The following is a 19,196-nucleotide window of genomic DNA, read 5'->3' on the forward strand; positions in this document are numbered from 1 at the left end:
CCCCAGGCTGAATTGGATTGGGTTGGACTGGCAGTTCACATTTTCAGTGCATATGCCTTCCCCACCCCACCCTGCAGCCACAGTGCTGGTGGCAGCAGACAAGTGGGGCTATGCAGGTGCAGCAGGCAGCAATGTGGCACTGTATGACCTAAACTCTGTACACGCTGAATGGATCTGGCTCGGCCCATCCAAGGCTGTGCACTAGTGAACTGGGCGGGGTCCGTTCAGCATGTGCCGCATCACTGCCCACTGTGCCTGCAGCAGAACCACAGCCATGCTGCCTGCTGCCATCAGCACTGCAGGGGTTGGATGGGGGGGCAGGCATGTGGCAGCCCCCACTTGAGCCCCTCCACATACCCACCCACTAAGACATAGAGACATCCCCCCACTGCTCCCCACAACACCTGACATCTCCCTGACACTCCCCATAGCCCCCAACAATCCTCTCTATTCCCAACACCCCCCAACATCCTCCTGTCACTCCTCACACCCACCTACAAACACCCACAAATCCCCCCACCCCATGTCCCTAACTTACCTTTGACAGTGCCAAGGGCAGCAGAAGCACCACAAAGAAGCTCTGGCCAGAAACCACAACATCTCTCCTGGAGGACCAACTCCTGGGTTGCCTCCAGGCACGGTCTGGGACCATGTCTTGCCCCCTGTTTTGCAGCATGGATTTTTTTTACCTCTGGGGCGGGGTCTAATTTTGCCCCTGTGCTACAAATATACAGCACGAGGAATGTTTTTTGTTCCTCCACGAGCGTCTTGCAACATCTCAAGGGGGTTTGAGATGCTGCAAGACACATGTGCATACTCATCTGGATGCGCCCTCTGGGTTCATTTGCATTTTGGAGCCTCTCTCAGTATACCATTAATTTATCCAGCAACCATTTAGGATGGTTTCCAGAGTAAGCAATGAACACATTGTTTTCAGTAACTCTGTACAGAGTTATTTCTATATCATTTTGGCTTCTAAATTCTTGAATTACTATAGGACTGAATTTTGTAGTGAACTGAATGTCCTGGAGCGGTGTCATTTTTATAATAGGATACTTTGTAAAACGGTTTCTCCTGGTAATGTAATATTCTAAAAACCAACATGCACAATAAATTAGTAGTACAGTAGTATGTAAGCATGGAGTGTCACAGGCCAGCTGGGCACTGTGAGTATATCAATCTAGTTGCAGACTGACTGTGCACTGCAACTTTATTAGCTACTGGGCTTTTTAGTTCGGGATCAAGGAGGTGATGTTGGAAAGAAAAGAAATGACAAGTTTCACTTACAAAAAGGAATTAATTTTACTTATGACAACAAAAGATATAGTTTGCATATATAATAGTTAATAAAAAGGTTAAGCTAATAAACAGACAACATAACGGTACAGATTAAAATTGACAGTGATAATAAAACAGATAAAGAAATTAACCAAGAGTTCCCTCTTGGTTAGTAACTTATCAATAGTCCCTCGGTTAGAAGATGCACGTCAAGTTGAATCAGTGAAGTCAAACATCTCTGAACTGAGCTGCCCAAAGGAGAACTGGTGGAAGCCCCTCAGTCAGGATCTGGTCATTGCTCTCACAGGGAGTAAGAGAGATCCATGGGGGTATGGGAAAGCAATGACCCTCCAGTTCCGTCCTTCCCAAGGGTTAGTATGACATGTGTGTTCTTTTATATTCTAATTATGCTAATTTTTAGTTATGTAGCCATTCATAATATTGCTTTATAGCTGTTATCCTATGGGGTTAAAAGGTGTTAGAAATTATTATAAAGAGTTACTGCCCAAGCTTAGGTTTATCCAATAACCAAATTGCAACACAGCATCTTCAGGTTTGAAATTAACATTACCCCGCCTAAATCCAGCCCCTTCAGAACTCTCTTACTATGCTTTTTTGAGATGTTCTTTCTTGAAATGTACTGGATAAGCTGGGCAGTTGAATCCAGTTTTTATCATTATCAATGCTAAATTCTGAGCGAGAAAGAACTATTAGGTCAGCTAATTTCACAGCTAGAGCTTTGTCTTTGAGGCCTAGTCAGTTCCACAAACAGTTACATTTGCAGGTTACAAAAATACAAGCTTCATATTAGACAAAAGCTCCAAATGCCTCCAAGAAGCACATATTTATTGCTTATTAATTTATTTGGTTCTGGCCATCACAATGGAGCCATCTAGTGGTAAGCACTATCTAAGGCAGGAGGAAAAAAACTTGTTAAAGGCACTACTCTATTGCACAATATATGGACCATTCAACAATTCAGTTCTCTTCAGTGGGCACATCTACATGAGACAATGCACAGAAGACCAATTTTACTGCACATTAGCATGACGGACAAAGCCCATGCTAATGCACTCATGTGCAGTAGATTTAATTTAATGTGCATTAATGTCACTAAAAAAGTTCACCTGTGATAATGCACAGTAGCACCAATTATGGCACATTAATTAATGTGTAGATGTGCCCAGTAGGAACCAAATTGCTTTTAAATGTTTAAAATCTGTAATTATTACCGTACTGTGAATATGGACTTAAATATATTGCAATAGCAACTTTCAATATCAAATGGTTGAAAAACATCTTTATCTTTTTTGCTTTGTTCACACCAAGGTTCAGTATTTCTTCTGCAAGAACTCTTTCTTACTCACATTGAAGCAAAGTAAAGAACACTGCAAAGGGGAGTTGTTACAGTATCTGGACCCAAACGATTTAGCAAAGTATCCCCAAAAAATCATTTTTGGTTTATCGGTTTACTGACCAGTCTGCATGTCAAGCTCCCTGGTTCTTTTTTTTATATGCCTGCTGAGGCAGAGCTTAAAATGATGTTAGTACATTTACTATCTAAGCAGAAAATGCTAGTAAGGAACTTAAGACTAGAAGGGGCTTTCTGGATCAAAAAAGTCTGAAGTCCATATTTAAATTAAGTTTTTCCTGATTTTTCAATAATACTGACCTTTCAGCTGCTTGCACTGCTTCAGTGGTTTAGCCACAAAGCTAAAACCACTGTAGTTTTATAGTTATAGTATTGTTCCAAATCTGTTGACCCTCCATATAAGTAAATCCCACATTTTTAGTTTCAATGTTAAGAAAAACAGTATTTATCTTTAGCATTAATTGACTGTCACAGATACAGTCATCCTGCTATTACCCTTGAAAAGACCCCCAGGTGAAACAAACAACCAAAGAAAGGAGACCAAAATCTACATACACTAAAAATGCTGAAATAAAAACTGCTCTGGAAAAAAAATCGGATTTTATATTATTATTGTAAGCACAAGAATATTGCAAGTCTGGATTGTCAATGGCCTAATAATCCTGTATATGAATGCAATTTTTATGGTGGAAAAATAAATTGAGATATATTTAAGCACCAGAATGTCAGAAATGACTCTCTTAACAAGTCAATTGATTTTAAAAAAGCATAAAGGATATATAATTCAGTCTAGTCTGAGAGAACTATAATTTTATTATTTAAGTCCTATATCTATTTATTATTTAAGTCCTATATCTCTTGTTCTTTGACACCCAAAAGAAAGATTTAAGAATCAGTGTTACTTCAAATGTTCAGGATACATTGAGAAACTTTATAATAAATAAAGTGGTATTGATATTCTGTTTTTTTTCAGTGGTTGCATCTATATTTGCGCTTTACTGTGGAGTAGACTGATTAGCTCTACAGTAAGGTGTCACTGGCTACACGTGCAATAGTATTAGGGCAAAGTAAATTAATTAGCTCCAGACAGTACTATGTTATGGTGGAGTAATTAACTGTGACGATACACACGTGTAAATGATGATGGGGCTGGGTGGAACACAAGGGTCCTAAACTGCAGGGGCTGCCTGTGACCAAGCCACATGGCTCTGCACTTTAGCAACCTTGTGCCCCAGCCAGCCCTCCACCAACAATTGCCGTCACCCAAAGCCCAGGTCTGACCCACCAGGCCCTCTGCCAACCTGGTGCTGCTCTGCCCCAGGTCAAATTGCTACTGTCTTGGGCACATGTGTAGATGTTGCACCTTGAAAGAGCTAACTATGGCTCAAATGGCTCTGGAGTTCATTGAGTGGCATTAATTGTATGTGTAAATACACTCAGTAGGCGAGTCCAGACAAGTACACATGTAGCATCCAGTGCTACAAAATGGTCTGAGGCACCATGCAGCAAACACACTGCATATGCAGGCATTCCACATATTGCTAATTTACAGCACGGGGGAGGGGTATGGGGGGGGTTGACACCAAGAAATCCCAGTGTCAAAAAAAACCATGCTTAAAAAAAAGAAGGGCAGCACTCATGACAGCATTGTGCACCACCCACAACTGGAGCTTAGCTGGCCGGATCCACACTCCGGCTCTCAGCCAGGCTCCCTGCTGCCGGATTGCCATATATGCAGTCCCTAGAGACCTCCAGACTCCTGAAAGTCTGCTGGGGCCAGCCCAGGTGCTGACCCTAGCCTCCCCTATCTCACTCACATGTCATGTGCCAGAGCACTTGTGCACTTGCACCCCCCAGGGACAAGCAGCAGTGGTACATATTGTGCCACTGTTGTTTGTACCCAGGGCAATACTGGTTCCCACTCCTGGGGACACACCTAGTGTTTAAAAGAGACCTTCTTATCTAGAAATATAAAGGTTTGGTGTAAACAGGGAACTAAATTTGGTTATTTCTGTGAGGCAAGAATCATGTCTCTTACATGTTAATCACCAACAGTGTATGTGGCATGGGAGAAATAATATCAAATAATAATTAATTAAAAAGTAGTTCAATTAAAAAAACAGTTGTACTCTAAATTTCAATATGGGATGTGACATCTCCATGATGTTCTCTGGTCCTTAATAATGGACAAATATAAAATTTGGCTGCTGTAAATCCCAGGAATAAAATAAAACATATAACACATCAACAACATATAAAGTGATATGGCATTACGTCCCGATTTAAAATATATACATTTGCTTTTAAGAACCTGTTTAGGTATAAGATGTATTCTGTCTCTCTTTGCAAAAAACTCAACATCTTCAGAAAGATCATGTGTTAGGACAGAGGCCAAAGAAAGATGACAATAACATCCTTTCTGAGAAATGCAGATTGGAAGTTCTTCTATCTGAGACTTGAATTTGAGTACTAAAGGTAAAGTTTGCTTGACTTTCCTTAGTCCATAGGAATACTTTTTTGTTAATTAATTCTCAATGTAAGAATAAGAAATGATGTTGCACAGGTGAAAGACATTATTTTATGAGCAATCCCATACAGCCCCTTGTCCCTATTTTGAGCAATCCTATTTAGCCACACATTCACTTTGGATAATATGTAAACCCTCAGCAGCTGTTGTCTGTTACCTGTGCTGTTCCACTTAATGTACCATGACTATAATGAAAATAGAGATAGCCTTTTCTCTGTGGTTGTAGGGGCCAGGACTAGAAGCAATGGCTTCACATTGCACCAGAGGAAATTTAAATTGGAGATTAGGAAGACCATTCTGACTATGAGCATGGTGAAGCACTAAAATAGGCCACTTAGAAAAGTTGTGGAATGTCCATCCCTGGACATTTTCAAAAGCAGGGAGCTAGACTAGATAACCTCGTGAGGACCCTTCCAGCCCTACTTTCCCAAAATTATGCAGGTCTACTTTCATCCATGGTGCCATTTCCCTTGATTCTTGTCTTTTGGTTTGTTTCCCACTGATCCTTTTTCTTTCTTTGATATAATTTGTTCCTCTGACCACTTGCAGAATCTTCTGACAGATGGGCATTTATGTCATGCGTGTTACAGGCCATTCATGCAAATACATTCAAGGTGAAACTCTTCAGAAGAAAATGTTATGGTGTTGGTTAAAACCTATTAGCATCAACAAGGTTTCCTTTTGATGCAGAGCAGCTGCATAAAGGGAAGCTTGAAGCCAGGGCATATCAAAATCATGGGATCCTAGGAGAGGAGCCTGAACTATGATTTTTTCCAAAGTGCCAAGCCTAGGAGTTGAAACAAGAATATGGAACTCAGCATTTAGGAAAGTCTGAAGAACACAGAAGTAGCACAAACTGAAATTTGAAGTGTCTGTTACATGGGAAATTTTTCCTGAACGCAGGTTTAGATTTTCCAGAACTTCTTTTTGAAAGAAATTGCCAAAAGAATTTATTTTGGAACAAATTTATTTTGGAACAAATTTATTTTGGAACAAATGAATTATTTCTGGTCAATTTTTCTCTATAACCAAATAGAGTCCCAGACTACCCCAAATCCCAGGGAGTTGGGATGAGTCCAGAGATTTCCCCAAGGTGATAAGAGTCCCTTATTACAGGTCAGGAAGCCAGTGGTAAAAGTCCTGAAAAACTTGGTTTGAGCTAGAGGTCTACCCAGAAGCCTAAGCCCTGATGTCCCTTGTTGGTCTTAGGGAAATACCTGAGAAAGAGAAAGGCCTGGCTGTATTAAAGGAATTATAGGATTAGTATGAACCATCAACATCATACAACCATGGGGAGCCCTATGGGAAGGATGACATGGTGCTGGAAGGCATATTTGGCCTACAGGCTGGGGCTTGAGCACCACCCCTCTCCACCTCCAGATTAATCTAAGGACAGTGCTGGTGCAAGAGAAAACAAATGACCATATATAAATTCAGGTTGGAAATTAAAACGTTTCTAACCATCAGAAGAGGTAGGTTCTAATTCAGCCTTCTAATAGGAGTAATAGGGCCAAAAACCCCAAACTCTTTTAAGACCTCTTAAATCTCCCTTAGTTACTTTTCTTCTCAGGGTTTGCCACACATTCAGGTCTAGCTTCTGTTGTTTACAAATATCACTACATAAATACACATTTAAATGCTTCTTCCATTTAGCCAGAAAGCAGAATGTTTAGCACGCCTTCCTACTTCAAACACATCTGTGATTGCCTATTATATATTAATTATTAGATCAAAGACCTGCTAAATGACAGCTCTTGAGACATTTCAACATAAATGTATGGATAATTTATTTTTAACAAGATTTGTGTATCTGTACATATTATTTTAAAATAGGATTTTAAAAGTCCCAGGCAATAATTTTTTATTTTTTATTAAAATCAAATTCATACAAACACTGTAGCAGAGAAGCAGAACTACAAAGTCCTCAAACCCATAAGTCCTAAAAAGAAAGCTATTCCATCATACTAAAAATAATCAGAATATCTCATTTATACTGAATCTTGAAAGCACATTTATCTTACTATATTGCTATACATTGAGTATGTGTAGTATTTTAACTTTATTTCTGTGATACTGAACAAATATACAACCTCTATCACCTTTACCAATTTTACTTGTTCAAAACAGGTTATCTATGCATGTAGGACTCAATGCTGCATAGTACTCAGTGTTGTGAATGAGTGCTAAGTATAGACAACCCTTTAAACATATGCTTAATTTTGAGTATATGAGTATTCCAGTGAAGCTAAACTTCTTGACTGAGATTATTTTTAATGCCAGTGGAATTACTGGCAGGCTTAAATTTAAATACATGCTTAATTAACTGTTTTGCAGATCAGAGTCTTAGAACCTATGTTTCCCTTCATGATTCCTACTCCCTGGGTCAAAGAATTTCCTCTGACTGGTAGCAGCACAGGGTTTAAATATTTTCTCTTAGTCATACTTACAATCAGCAGATACATCAACAGGAGAGACTTCCAGCAGGAGTTGTAAATAACAAGTAATTTTACCAACAAAACCAAAATATAATTTAAAATGTACAAAAGGCAGGTAAATAAGAAGGCCTCCCAGCATAAAAATAAAAGCATATATATACTGCACCTTTGGAGACCAGATTATAGGAGCCAAAACTAAGAATAATGAAATTGCCACCATCACAAATGCTACTGGTAAGAACACCTACAGGAAACACAAAAAGACTGTTTCAGAAAGTATTATTTGCAATAAAAATAAAATTCTTATTGGAATAATAAGTACAAGCACAGTTCTTGTGCAATCACAACTTCCTATTGTGCCTGGCAGTGTATCAACAAAAGTCAAAGTGACCTAAAGTTTAATCTAACAAGGAAGACATTGCCAGTGTCACTGAGTCATATCATCTCATGGTTTCCCCATACTCTCCCATCTCTCTCTTGTCTTCTGCATAGACTGGACACTGGGGCAGAGGCCATCTTTTGTTCTGTTTGTACAGGACCTAGTATCCTTGATACAGCATTGGAGTTCTAGGGACTAGAGAAACATGGATAATAACAAATAATAGTGAGCTCTCATTTCATAATTGCTGTTCACAATCTAGATGTTTTGCAGCTTTTACCCTAGATCCATGACCCAGGAAATTTGTTACAATATTTTATAATAGGTTTCTATTTACCTTGTATGGTCGGTGCAGATTAGGCTCCCGGTATCGGAGTACAATTAAGCTAGCACAGGTCAGTCCAATCATCAGCCACACGGAAAATCCAAAGTAATTTGTTAAAGCAATGAGATCAGAGGGGATAATAAAAATGGAAGCAATGATGGTTGAAAAAATCATGGCTGGAGCTGGTGTGCAACAGTGAACATTCAGCATGGATATTAAAACAGGCAAATGTCCTGACTGACTTCCAGCATAGCTTAATCGTCCTAATGTAAACATGCTACTGTTGAGGGCACCAAATATTGAGACAGCAACAGATAAAGGAATGATCCAAGCAACAGCAGGGATTACTCTGTCAGCCCATGTGACTGCCACAGCAACTGCAAGGAGACAAGAAGGTATTAAGACTAAGGGTGTAGCACTCCAATAATCTCATTGAAATCATGCCAAACCAAGAGAGGTACATTCTGGAAGTAGGCAATAAAGAAAGAGAGAGACCCATGGCAATGTAACTAGTGTCGTTTCACTATACATATGTGGTAGGAAGAAAATCTGGGGAGGAAAACAAATGTGCTAACTCCTCATGTGACACTTAAGGTGGAGGATCCCTGTGTGGTGGCCTGCTAGGGCAAAGACAGGTCAGAGGATATAATAGAACATGGATCATCTAGTCTTCCACCCCATGGTGGGACCGCACTAAGAAACATGAAGGTCTATGTCCTAGGGACAGACATTCAAGAAGTGTGAACCTGAATTGATTCTATCTTTGTGGGTTAGTCTAACCTGGCTAGGCTAAATCAGTTTTGTAACTGGACAGACATCACAGAAATGCAGGCACATGCCTGCAGTGACTCAGGCTCGGGGGGGGGGCTAAAGCATCCCTCCCTTCCTTCCACAGCATGGAGCTGAGGGTGGGGAGTGGCCAGACTCTAGCAGAAGGGGCATTACCAGCTACTTATTGATTCTGCCTGTTGATTCTACGTGAATTCTTGCTTAACAGGGAGTGGTGAGGGGCAGGAGAGGAGCAGCCCACAGTCTGTGCTGGAGCTCCAGCCAGGGAGCAGAGGGGAGGGGCCAGCCCTGCTGTGGAGCAGAGACCCCACCCCACCCCCCAAGCCCAGAGAGCATACCAGGATGCTGGGGGTAGCTGGTTTATCTTAAACCAGCAAGGAGTCTGCTTGGTTTAAGATATCATATTGGGTCAAATGGGTTTGACCCAAATCAGTTAAGTCTGATACTACATTCAACCAGGTTTATCTCAAACCTGTTTCAGCCATTCTCAAACTGGTTTGTGTGCACCTAACATTTGTTCTATTACAGGCTTAAACCAGTTTCTGATCACTTAATGGTTTATGTGTAATGTCCATCCCTAACCCTCATGTCTCTTGCAAATCTGTCATTGTTATAGCGTATGCAAGTGCAAAGGTCATAGTTTACTGGGCCAACAGTCAAACAACATAAGGCACACAGATACTGCAATAATGTGAGAGTAGCTGGTGAGAACAGAAAACAGTCATTAAGTTGCATTAACAGTGCTGCCCAGCAAAATTGGAAAGACAGACTGCAATCCTGGACGTATATCTTTATCAAGTATACATGGGCACAGTTTCCTTGACTTCTAGAATCACTTCAACTTATATCTCTGGAGCAGCTGGTGCCCAGTATGTAAATTTGAATTCTCTCGGTTTAGAATTGACTTGCAGTTGTTTTGTGTCTTAATCACTAGATTGCCTGAGAACATGTTGGGTAGAAGGCTGTTGATTGACCCTGCAAGCTTTCTGAGCTTCATTTGAAGATGAGGAAATATAACTGCTTCCCTCAAGAGAAGCATGCCAGCTGTCACTCATGCCTCATTAAGGAAGCAGGCTTTAATCACAGGATGGAAACAGCTCCTCTTGGGTGAGTCTTGAAGCAAGTGCAGTGGTGGGAGTCTCTCAACTCCTGGGGCTTTGTATACTTTTCAGAAGAAACATGAGCATCAGTTACATTTTTTAAATTTCCCTCAAGCATTTTTTTTAATTTCCTTCAAGCTTTTCCAGGGCAGTCATTATTTTTGTATTTGAGCCCTTTCAAAATATTAGCAAATTTATCATAGACTTTCTAGGCAGCAACCCTAGATTTCAGGAGGGCAAACTTCACCGAGCTAAGCAGAATAGTCAGGGATGCACTGAGGGCCCAGAGGGAAGGGGAGCCATGTGTCCAAGGAGAGTGGTAGCTCCTCAAGAAGACGAACCTCCAAGTACAAATAGAGGTAATCCCAACGAGGATCAAAGGGAGCAGGAGGGCACAGAAGCCCCCATGGCTCACCAAAAGCATCTGGGAATGTCTCCTAGCTAAAAGGGAGGCGTAGACCCAATGCAAAAGAGGGGACATCACCAGGGATGACTATACTGCAGTTGCTTGGGGATGTAGAGGGGCAGTCAGGAAGGCCAAGGCGGAGATGGAACTCAGACTAGCTTCCTGGATTAAGGACAATAAGAAGTCCTTCTTTAAATACATAGGGGGTAAAAAGAAGGTTCTGGGTAATGTGGGGCCCCTGCAGGACACGTTAGGAAATTCGGTCGTCACACCAGACAATAAAGTCAACATATTTAATGATTTCTTTGTCTCCATCTTCCTAAGCAGGGACCGGAACAGCCACCCCCCCGCTGGGCCCACCTCAGGCCCCAGGGGAGGTACACCTGGGCCAAGGGTTAGTGAGGAACTAGTTAGGGAGCTTCTGGAGGGACTAGACGTATTCAAGTCAGCCGGTCCAGACGATCTCCACCCTAGAGTACTAAAGGAATTGGCTGAGGTCATTACAGGATCCCTGGTGTGGCTTTACAAGCACTCGTGTTGCTCTGGTGTGGTGCCAGAGGACTGGAAGAGGGCCAATGTGGTTCCCATCTTCAAAAAGGGGAAGAAGGAGGACCCAGAAAACTATAAGCCAGTTAGTCTTACTTTGATCCTAGACAAGCTGTTCGAGAAAATTATGCTGGCACACATCCATGAGGGGCCAGCAGAGGATTTCATGGTTAGGGGCAACCAACACGGGTTCATCAGTGGCAGGTCCTGTCAGATCAACCTGGTGGCCTTCTATGATCAGATAACCAAATCATTAGATGGAGGGGTAGCAGTGGACATAGTCTTCCTGGACTTTTGGAAGGCCTTTGACACTGTCTCTCACCCTGTTCTCCTTAAGAAACTGGTGGACTGTGGTGTCGACACCCACACAGTCAATTGTGTCGCCAGCTGGCTGGAGGGCTGCACCCAGAGGGTGGTAGTGGATGGGTCCTTCTCAACCTGGAAGGACGTGGGCAGTGGGGTGCCGCAGGGCTCGGTCCTCGGGCCCGCACTGTTCAACATCTTCATCAGCGACTTGGACGAGGGGGTAAAAAGCACCGTGTTCAAATTTGCTGATGACACTAAGATGTGGCAGGATGTGGGCACTCTAGAAGGGAGCAATAGGCTACAGTCAGACCTAGACAGGTTACAAGGGTGGGCGGATGAGAACAGGATGTGAGGAACAATTGGCACCATACCTACAGGTTGGGGAACTCCCTTCTTGTCAGTCCAGAGGCAGAAAAGGATCTTGGAGTCATCATTGACTCCAAGATGAACATGGGTCGGTAGTGTGGGGAGGCAGTCAGGAAGGCCAGCCATACCTTGTCATGCATCCACAGATGCATCTCAAGCAGGTCCAAGGAGGTGATCCTCCCCCTCTATGCGGCACTGGTCAGGCCGCAGCTAGAGGACTGCGTCCAGTTCTGGGCACCGCACTTCAAGAGGGATGTGGACAACATGGAGAGGGTCCAGAGGAGGGCCACTCACATGATAGGGGGCAGCAGGGCAGGCCTTATGAGGAGAGGCTACGGGACCTGAACCTGTTCAGCCTCCACAAGAGAAGGCTGAGGGGGGATCTAGTGGCCTGTTACAAACTAGTCAGGGGGGACCAGCAGGCACTGGGGAAGTCCCTGTTCCCCTGAGCACTGCCAGGAGTGACCAGGAATAACGGTCACAAGCTGGTAGAGGGTAGATTTAGGCTAGATATCAGAAGGCGCTACTTCACGGTCAGGGTGGCTAGGGTCTGAAACCAACTTCCAAGAGAAGTGGTGCTGGCCCCTATCCTGGGGGTCTTTAAGAGGAGGTTAGATGAAAACCTTGCTGGGGTCGTTTGACCCCAGTAATCTTTCCTGCCATGGCAGGGAGTCGGACTAGATGATCTACTCAGGTCCCTTCCAACCCCAGAAACTATGAAACTATAATTCCTTGAGTCCATCCTTATCTTGTGTATGCAGTCCTAATATCACAACTGGATCAAGCACAGAGAAAGACCTGGTCCATAGGCAAAACTGTCTCTGTTTAAGTTAAGGTGGGAGTGGGCAGAGGGTGCTATATATTAGTTTAGTTAATCTACTGGAACTTTGCATGTGGACATGCCTACCTTTTTGTATCTGGCCTATTTTGAGGTTGGCTTGTGTCAGTGCTGTAAAAGTGCCAGACAAACTGATATAAGTTGCATATAACCTATATAAAAGTGCCCATACAGAAAAGCTGCACCAGTTAACTGAGCTAATTTAAACCTGGGAAAATCTGTGTAGATAAGCTGTAAGGGATTTCCTCAAACTCATGTAGAAGTCTCTGCCACATTTTAAAACAAAACCTAAATCTTAAAGTTCAAAGTGCATTGCTGAACCCTGAATTCAGCTGAATGACAGTAGCATTACAATGGGTAGGCAAGGAGGGCATGAGCCTCAGGTGCTGCCTAAAGGGAGTCACTGGAATAAATGAAGGGGAGTTAGAAGGGCGAGGGCCCCTCTAGCTCTGTTCTGTCCTTTCAAACCTGCACGCTGCACCTTTCCTGCAGCTGCTCTGGCAGCAGTTAAGGAATATAAGGCACTTCTGCCCAGAGTGCAGTACTGGCAGTTATGCCTCTGGCTATATCCAAGCATAGGTGACACATAGGGGAGTACTGGGGGGGCATGTGCTTCCCCCCCCCCGAGAGTGCTGGTGTCCCCCCCGACAGCAAGCACTCTGGCTGGTACTGCAGCCCCCCAACTTTGGCTCTTCTAGCGGCATGTCATATGCAGAAGTGCCGGGACCATCCCCCCCGGTTGCCAGCTGGCCACTGGGGGACCCCCCTGGTCATGCCCCGCTGGTGCCTCCCAGACTCGGGAGGCACCGGTCTCTCATAGACCCAAGTGACCACTTGAAAGGGGCCAAAGATAAATAATGGTAATGATTACTACTCCTTTTAAAGCATCATCCAAATAAACCAATAGTCCTACCTGAGGAGACAATTTCCTTTGGTGTGAGAACGGTCAGGTATGAGATGTTTACCATTAAGTAAAAAACAGTTACTGCAGGAAGTGCTGTCATCACAGTCAATGGGATATTTCTGCTAGGGTTTTTTATCTCTTCTGAAAAACGTAATTTAGAAAACTAATTAGACAAGTATTCTCAAAAGATATCTTCATGACAGTGCTGCATGGAATAGTTGGCAAGCAGTTAGGTGTATATTTACTTGGGTGGGTCACAAATAACAGGGGAGAAACATGCAACCCACAACAATAGTCAGAATTACTTAGGATGCCTACAGACATTCAGGGACCCGCTCTTTACATTTTACATAAAGTGCCATGGGTTAGAGCGCTGCCCCCGCCCCCACAACAGATGTTTGCCTGTTAGGTTGGGGTGCAGCTGGAGCCTGCCTGCATCAGCCCTGGCCAACAGGTGGGGGTTTTCCAGCAGCCTCTGAACAGGCTGCTGAACCACCCCTCCCCCCAGCCCTGCTCCCCTGCCCAGCTCTGGGGGCTGTCAGTGAGGAGGGAAGAGGTGGAGGAGTGGCAGCATGTAGCTGCCAGCTGCTTTTGGATGGCCAGAGCTGGGGGTGGGGTGGAACAGAACCCCCCACCTTGCAGGCTGGGGTATTAGGTGGAGCCAGGCCAGGCCCAGGAGATGAGGGGGCTCTCTCCACCCTGCCCCACCCTTCCAGCTCTGGCTTTGCAAAAGCAGCTGGAGTGCCATGTGCCACTGTCAACAGGCCCAGGTGGGAGATGAGGGAAGAGAGTCCCTCTCAACTCACAGTCCCCCTCCAGCTACCCCAGCTGAGTTATTGGAGAGAGCCAGACCAGGCCAACAAGGTGAGGGGGGACTCCCTTCCTCCACCCGGGCCTCTTGACAGTGGCAGCACAGATCCACGGGCTGCTTTTGAAAGGCTAGAGCTGAGGTGGGGGTCGGCTGGAACAGAGCCCCCTCATCTTGTGGTCTTAGCCTGGCTCCTGTACCTCAGCCATGGTAGCTGGGCGGGGTGGGGGCTGCAAGGTGAGGAGGCTCCGTTCCACCCCACCTCCCCAGCTTAGGCCATTCAAAAGCTGCCTGCAACTCCATGCTGCTGCTCCCCCAATCCACCCTCCCCCACTGAGAGCCCCGACCCCATGCAAAAAATTAACTCTGGAGGGAACACAAATTTTCTAAGGCATTCTGCCTTAGAAAATTAATTTAATACTTTATTTAACCAGGGTTAATTTTTTGTACTGCCAGCCATTTTGAAAACATTCTGTAGCTGTACACATGTGTTAAGTCATGGCTGTAGAGCATTTTCAGGGTCCCAATTTTGGGGTCTGTGTGGGAGGCTGTGGGTGCACATGTGTGGTAGGGGGTGTGCACATAGCATTGAGTGGGACTCCTCCCAAAGGCATGTGGGTGTGTGGGGGGTGCATGTAGGATTTGTAGGGGAAGATTTGTGGGTATGGTGGGGTGTGCATGGGAGCTCCCACATACATCTGCCTGATCTGGTCAGCACCTGCCCCCACCCCGCAACTACCCAGAGCCTGCACGTGCTGTGGTGCCTCCCTACCACTGCCAGCAGTGCACAGTCCCAGCCCTATCCAAGGCCCACTTCAGCCTCACCCCCACCAGAGCAGATCAGCAGGAACCTGGGCATAGCCTGCCCCAGCCTGCCCTGGGCCTTCTCTGCACTGTCTGGGCATGACACATCCTGCTGTCCCCAGGCACAGAGTGGGGCTGGGGTGGCTCTACAGCTCGACTGCCTTTCTAGGAAGCCCAGGTGGCAGTGGCTCCTTCCAGCTCCTACAGCTGCTGGCCCCAGCCCCACGGTACCAGCGAGGACCCATGTGCACAGCCATGGCCCCGCACACCCCATGCCTACTCCAGACTCGCCCACCCAGGCTCAGCAGCAGCAGTGTGAGACAAAAGCTGTTGCTCAGCCAGAGGAAAAGCAGCCTCTCACTGACAGCTGGTCCTACTGCAGCCACCTGGAGCCCAAACCATGCTGGGTTACCCTGCATCTTCTCTGCACTGCCACCACTGCCCCACTGAGCAGCCCAGAGGTGGCAGTGACACATTGACCCAGGGCCTCCCAGTGCAGGCTCCAGGTAGCTGCAGCAGAAACAGCCCTGTGGTGGCAAGGACGAGGGCCACTTTTCCCCTTGTGCTGAGCAACAGCTTCTGTCCCAGGCTGCCACTGCTGAGCCTGGGTAGGTGAGCCTGGAGCAGGTGCAGGGTGCGCAGGCTCGGGGCTATGCAGCATAGGTCCCCACTGGTTCCCCGGGGCTGAGGCCACCAGCAGCAGCAGCCAGAAGGAGCCACCACTGCCTCAGCTGCCTAGAAAGACAGTCCAGCTGCAGAGCCACCACAGATCTGCTGCATGCCCAGAGGGTGGCAGGATGTTTCATGGCTTGACTGTGCCTGGGCCAGTATTTTGCCCACCCCTGTTTTAGATAGGCTGGCTCTCAGCATAGGCTAAATGATGCTTCATGTGTTCCTGTCCTTCTTGTGCTTTTGAAGAGCATCATGGGAAAAGACTCCTGAATAGGAAGACCCATCCTTAGACAAGAACATGGGAACATAAGCCACCAGAGTAAACAATGTTAACTCTACTATCCTCTGAATATAAGCCGCCACATTATACGATGCCATCGTCTGAACTACTGTGATAGTTATGAGGAATGTTATATATTGTCAAACAGTGACAAAAGCAAATGGTTTGATTTGGTTCTGAATCTATTTTTTCACACTCAATCCAAATGTTTTTAGTTTGTAGATGTAGGGGGGGGCAGGGTTTGATAGTCAGAATTATCTGTAGAAATACTTTTGCCAAAAGAAAATGTTTAACTGAAAACCCAATTTTGCATTGAAAAACAGATTTTATAGAATTTTTTCAATCAGCTTTACTTTTCAAACACCTTTATAAAATTGCCTAGATTTGAATTGACAGATTCTTTACAAATATTTTTTACAATTCTTAAAACTGCCCCGAGATAAAGCCCCATTGAGCTTTCACAAGCACATTTTCCTATTATTTTTTTCTCTTGTTGCTGTTTGAAAAACCTACACAAATAACATGTAAGAGTGATTGAACAGGAGGAAAAATAAAACTAACACCTAAAGTACTGCTAAGTGAACCCAGTAAATGCCACAAAAAAAAATCCAGGATTTCTCCCCGTCCTAATTTCTTTTCTTAGATATAATATTGGTAGTTACTTGAAACAATACTTGTAAAAGTGTAAAAATTCAGTGTCAAAAATACAGATTCTGCCTAAGTATTCTGGAGTCTAATTTGTTCTACTGCATTAATGTTGCTAACCAAACATAAAATAAAATAGTACAGTATAAATACATTTGCAATATCTCGCGTTACATAAAACTTGTACTTTTTTTAAAGGCCCTAATAGGATTTCAAATTCTACTGTTATTTTATTTTATTTTATTTTACTTTATTTTTTGGGAAAAAATTACTTTTGTCTGCAGCATAGTTTCAAGCTAGAAATAACCAGTTCATTAACTGCCCTTTTTAAAACGTTAACTATTTTTCACATTTTCTATTTTGATCTTTGTTACTTTTAATTTGTTTAATATTTGACTCATGAGAAAAAAACTAAATAGACAGAGAATGTTAAAGACATAAGAACAAAAACTCAGAAGATACAGCTCAATCCTGCAAAATGTTTGGGTAATCATTAGATTGGTCCCGGTGTTCATGATTGTCTACATTCCTGTTAACATTGTTTACTCTGAAGTTGTTATAGAAGTTTGTCATGCTAATTGCTCTTGCTACTATGACATATGTGGCACTATATATTAACTGGAATAAATGAGTATATTACTAAACTATTGAAGGGTTTAAAATGTTTAGAAACAATATATTTAAAAAGGCACAAAAACATGTTTATACTATTTCCTTTACTTATTTTCTTTATTCTCCATTATTAAGAACTGTGTTGCAGGGAAATCAATAGCTCTGGTTCACTGCGAAAATGATATATTTTTAAAGTTTTCATTTTAAATTTAATGATTAGTCCATGCACTAATAGAAAAAATACCATTTAGTAGGATAATGGTCTGTGCTTTGTGTGGCTGAAGGCACTCAAACCTTACTATGTGACACCCGCATTGCCCCCATCCTACCCCACTCCAACTAACACCCTCTTGTATATAATTGCAGTGAGATTAAAAGAAGGGAAAATCACCATTTCCGATGTGAAAGTTCTGTATGTATGAGAGATTTAAATTAAAATCTTTGCTTTCCATATTAGTCCAAATTTAAAAATCCCTTTTGTTCTGGAGACCTCCAATACAGTTATAGTTTTAATGCACATTAAGCAAATAAGTTTTATGTATGAGGGCAACCCGCTTTTATTGGAAACTAATAAGGTCCTTGTAAATAGCCAGAATTTTAAAACACATCTTCACAAATATTATTATCACAGGGAGACAAGTAATATTAATATTGCCTGAATAATGTGAGAAAGGCTGCTAAAAATGTATTATTTTAAAATAGCTACCTGCCATGTAATTGAGGGACCACCAACCACCATATGCATATAATCCTTGGAAAAAAGCTTCTGCAATCTGTGATACATCAGGAACTTCTGAACTAAAAGCATTCTCAAACCTTGCTAAATTCTCCTTTCTTCCTCTAACCAGCAGGACAATACCACCTATGGCAATAACGGATAAAGCCACCATCTTCAACAGTGTGAAAACAGTCTGAACACAAGCAGCCATTTTGACGCTGCGTCCATTCAGAATCCCCAGACACCAAAGAACAGCCAAAGCCAAGCATTTTTTTAGCAGCTCTGGTACAGGACAGGCACCATAGAAAGGTTGGGTGGCATATTCTGCAAACAACAAGGCTCGGGCAGCGTTTGATGCTGGCTTCGTAAACATCGCTGTCCAGATAAAGATGAAAGCAGGTGGAGATCCGAGTGCTCTCTTTATGTGACTGTATTCTCCTCCAGAGAATGGTAGTGCAGTCCCCAGCTCTGCGTAACAGAGGGAACCCATCAGAGATATTACTCCACTGGCGGTCCAGATGCATAGCGCAACACCCACGTTAAGTAAAGAATACTGTAGCACTCCTGTAGGAGACACAAAGATCCCTGCACCAACTATGCTACCTATTATAAAACTCACTCCATTAAAATACCCTATTGTTTTTTTGAGTTGCATCCCATCGTTTTCATTTCTTTTCTCTTCTTTTACATGGCCATTCCTTCCTTTTCTCATTTTCTTGGTCTTTTTGCAGTTAAGATCTATGACTGTAGAGGTTTGAGAATGCTCTTTTGCCTCGCTTGTTGTTATTCAGAAATGGTCATGATCTTACTTGCTAGCGAAAGGCTATCTTGGTGAATCTTAGCTTAGTCATTCAAAGGAAAAAGCTTATTCTGTTTTGTTGATGTGTAACGTATGCAGATGATTAACAAAGTCCTATGAGAAATGCTGGCAGCTCTTCATGTAGCAAACAGCTATTCATGTAATATACTTGAGTTAACTGTGTAGTCATGGCAGCCAAGACCTCAGTGCTGGCAAACTGTATTAGTACTTCTTAGAATTCCAGGCAGGAACCAACTATTACTGGTACCCACCAGAAAAGCTACCTA

The 19,196-nt window shown here is 43.5% G+C and overlaps 1 protein-coding gene across 2 annotated transcripts; it reads right to left on the reverse strand.

The window, feature by feature from the left end:
* Positions 1-7,027: 7,027 nt before the first annotated feature.
* On the reverse strand, positions 7,028-18,884 carry LOC149869404 (solute carrier family 7 member 13-like). Of its 2 annotated transcripts, XM_090037348.1 has the most exons (4): positions 18,099-18,884; positions 13,581-13,712; positions 8,329-8,693; positions 7,028-7,856 (listed from the first exon to the last, which is right to left on the reverse strand). In XM_090037348.1, the coding sequence occupies exons 1-4, from the start codon at positions 18,820-18,822 to the stop codon at positions 7,611-7,613; spliced, it is 1,467 nt and encodes a 488-aa protein (XP_089893474.1). In that variant the 5' UTR covers positions 18,823-18,884; the 3' UTR covers positions 7,028-7,610. The 2 variants fall into 2 exon arrangements, with proteins under 2 accessions (XP_089893474.1, XP_089893475.1); XM_090037349.1 differs by lacking the exons at positions 7,028-7,856; positions 8,329-8,693 and adding an exon at positions 11,627-11,743.
* Positions 18,885-19,196: the final 312 nt, after the last annotated feature.

The sequence above is a fragment of the Crocodylus siamensis genome, chromosome 3, assembly GCF_052110815.1.
Source record: "Crocodylus siamensis isolate JL-2025a chromosome 3, ASM5211081v1, whole genome shotgun sequence".
Taxonomy (NCBI): Eukaryota; Metazoa; Chordata; order Crocodylia; family Crocodylidae; genus Crocodylus; species Crocodylus siamensis.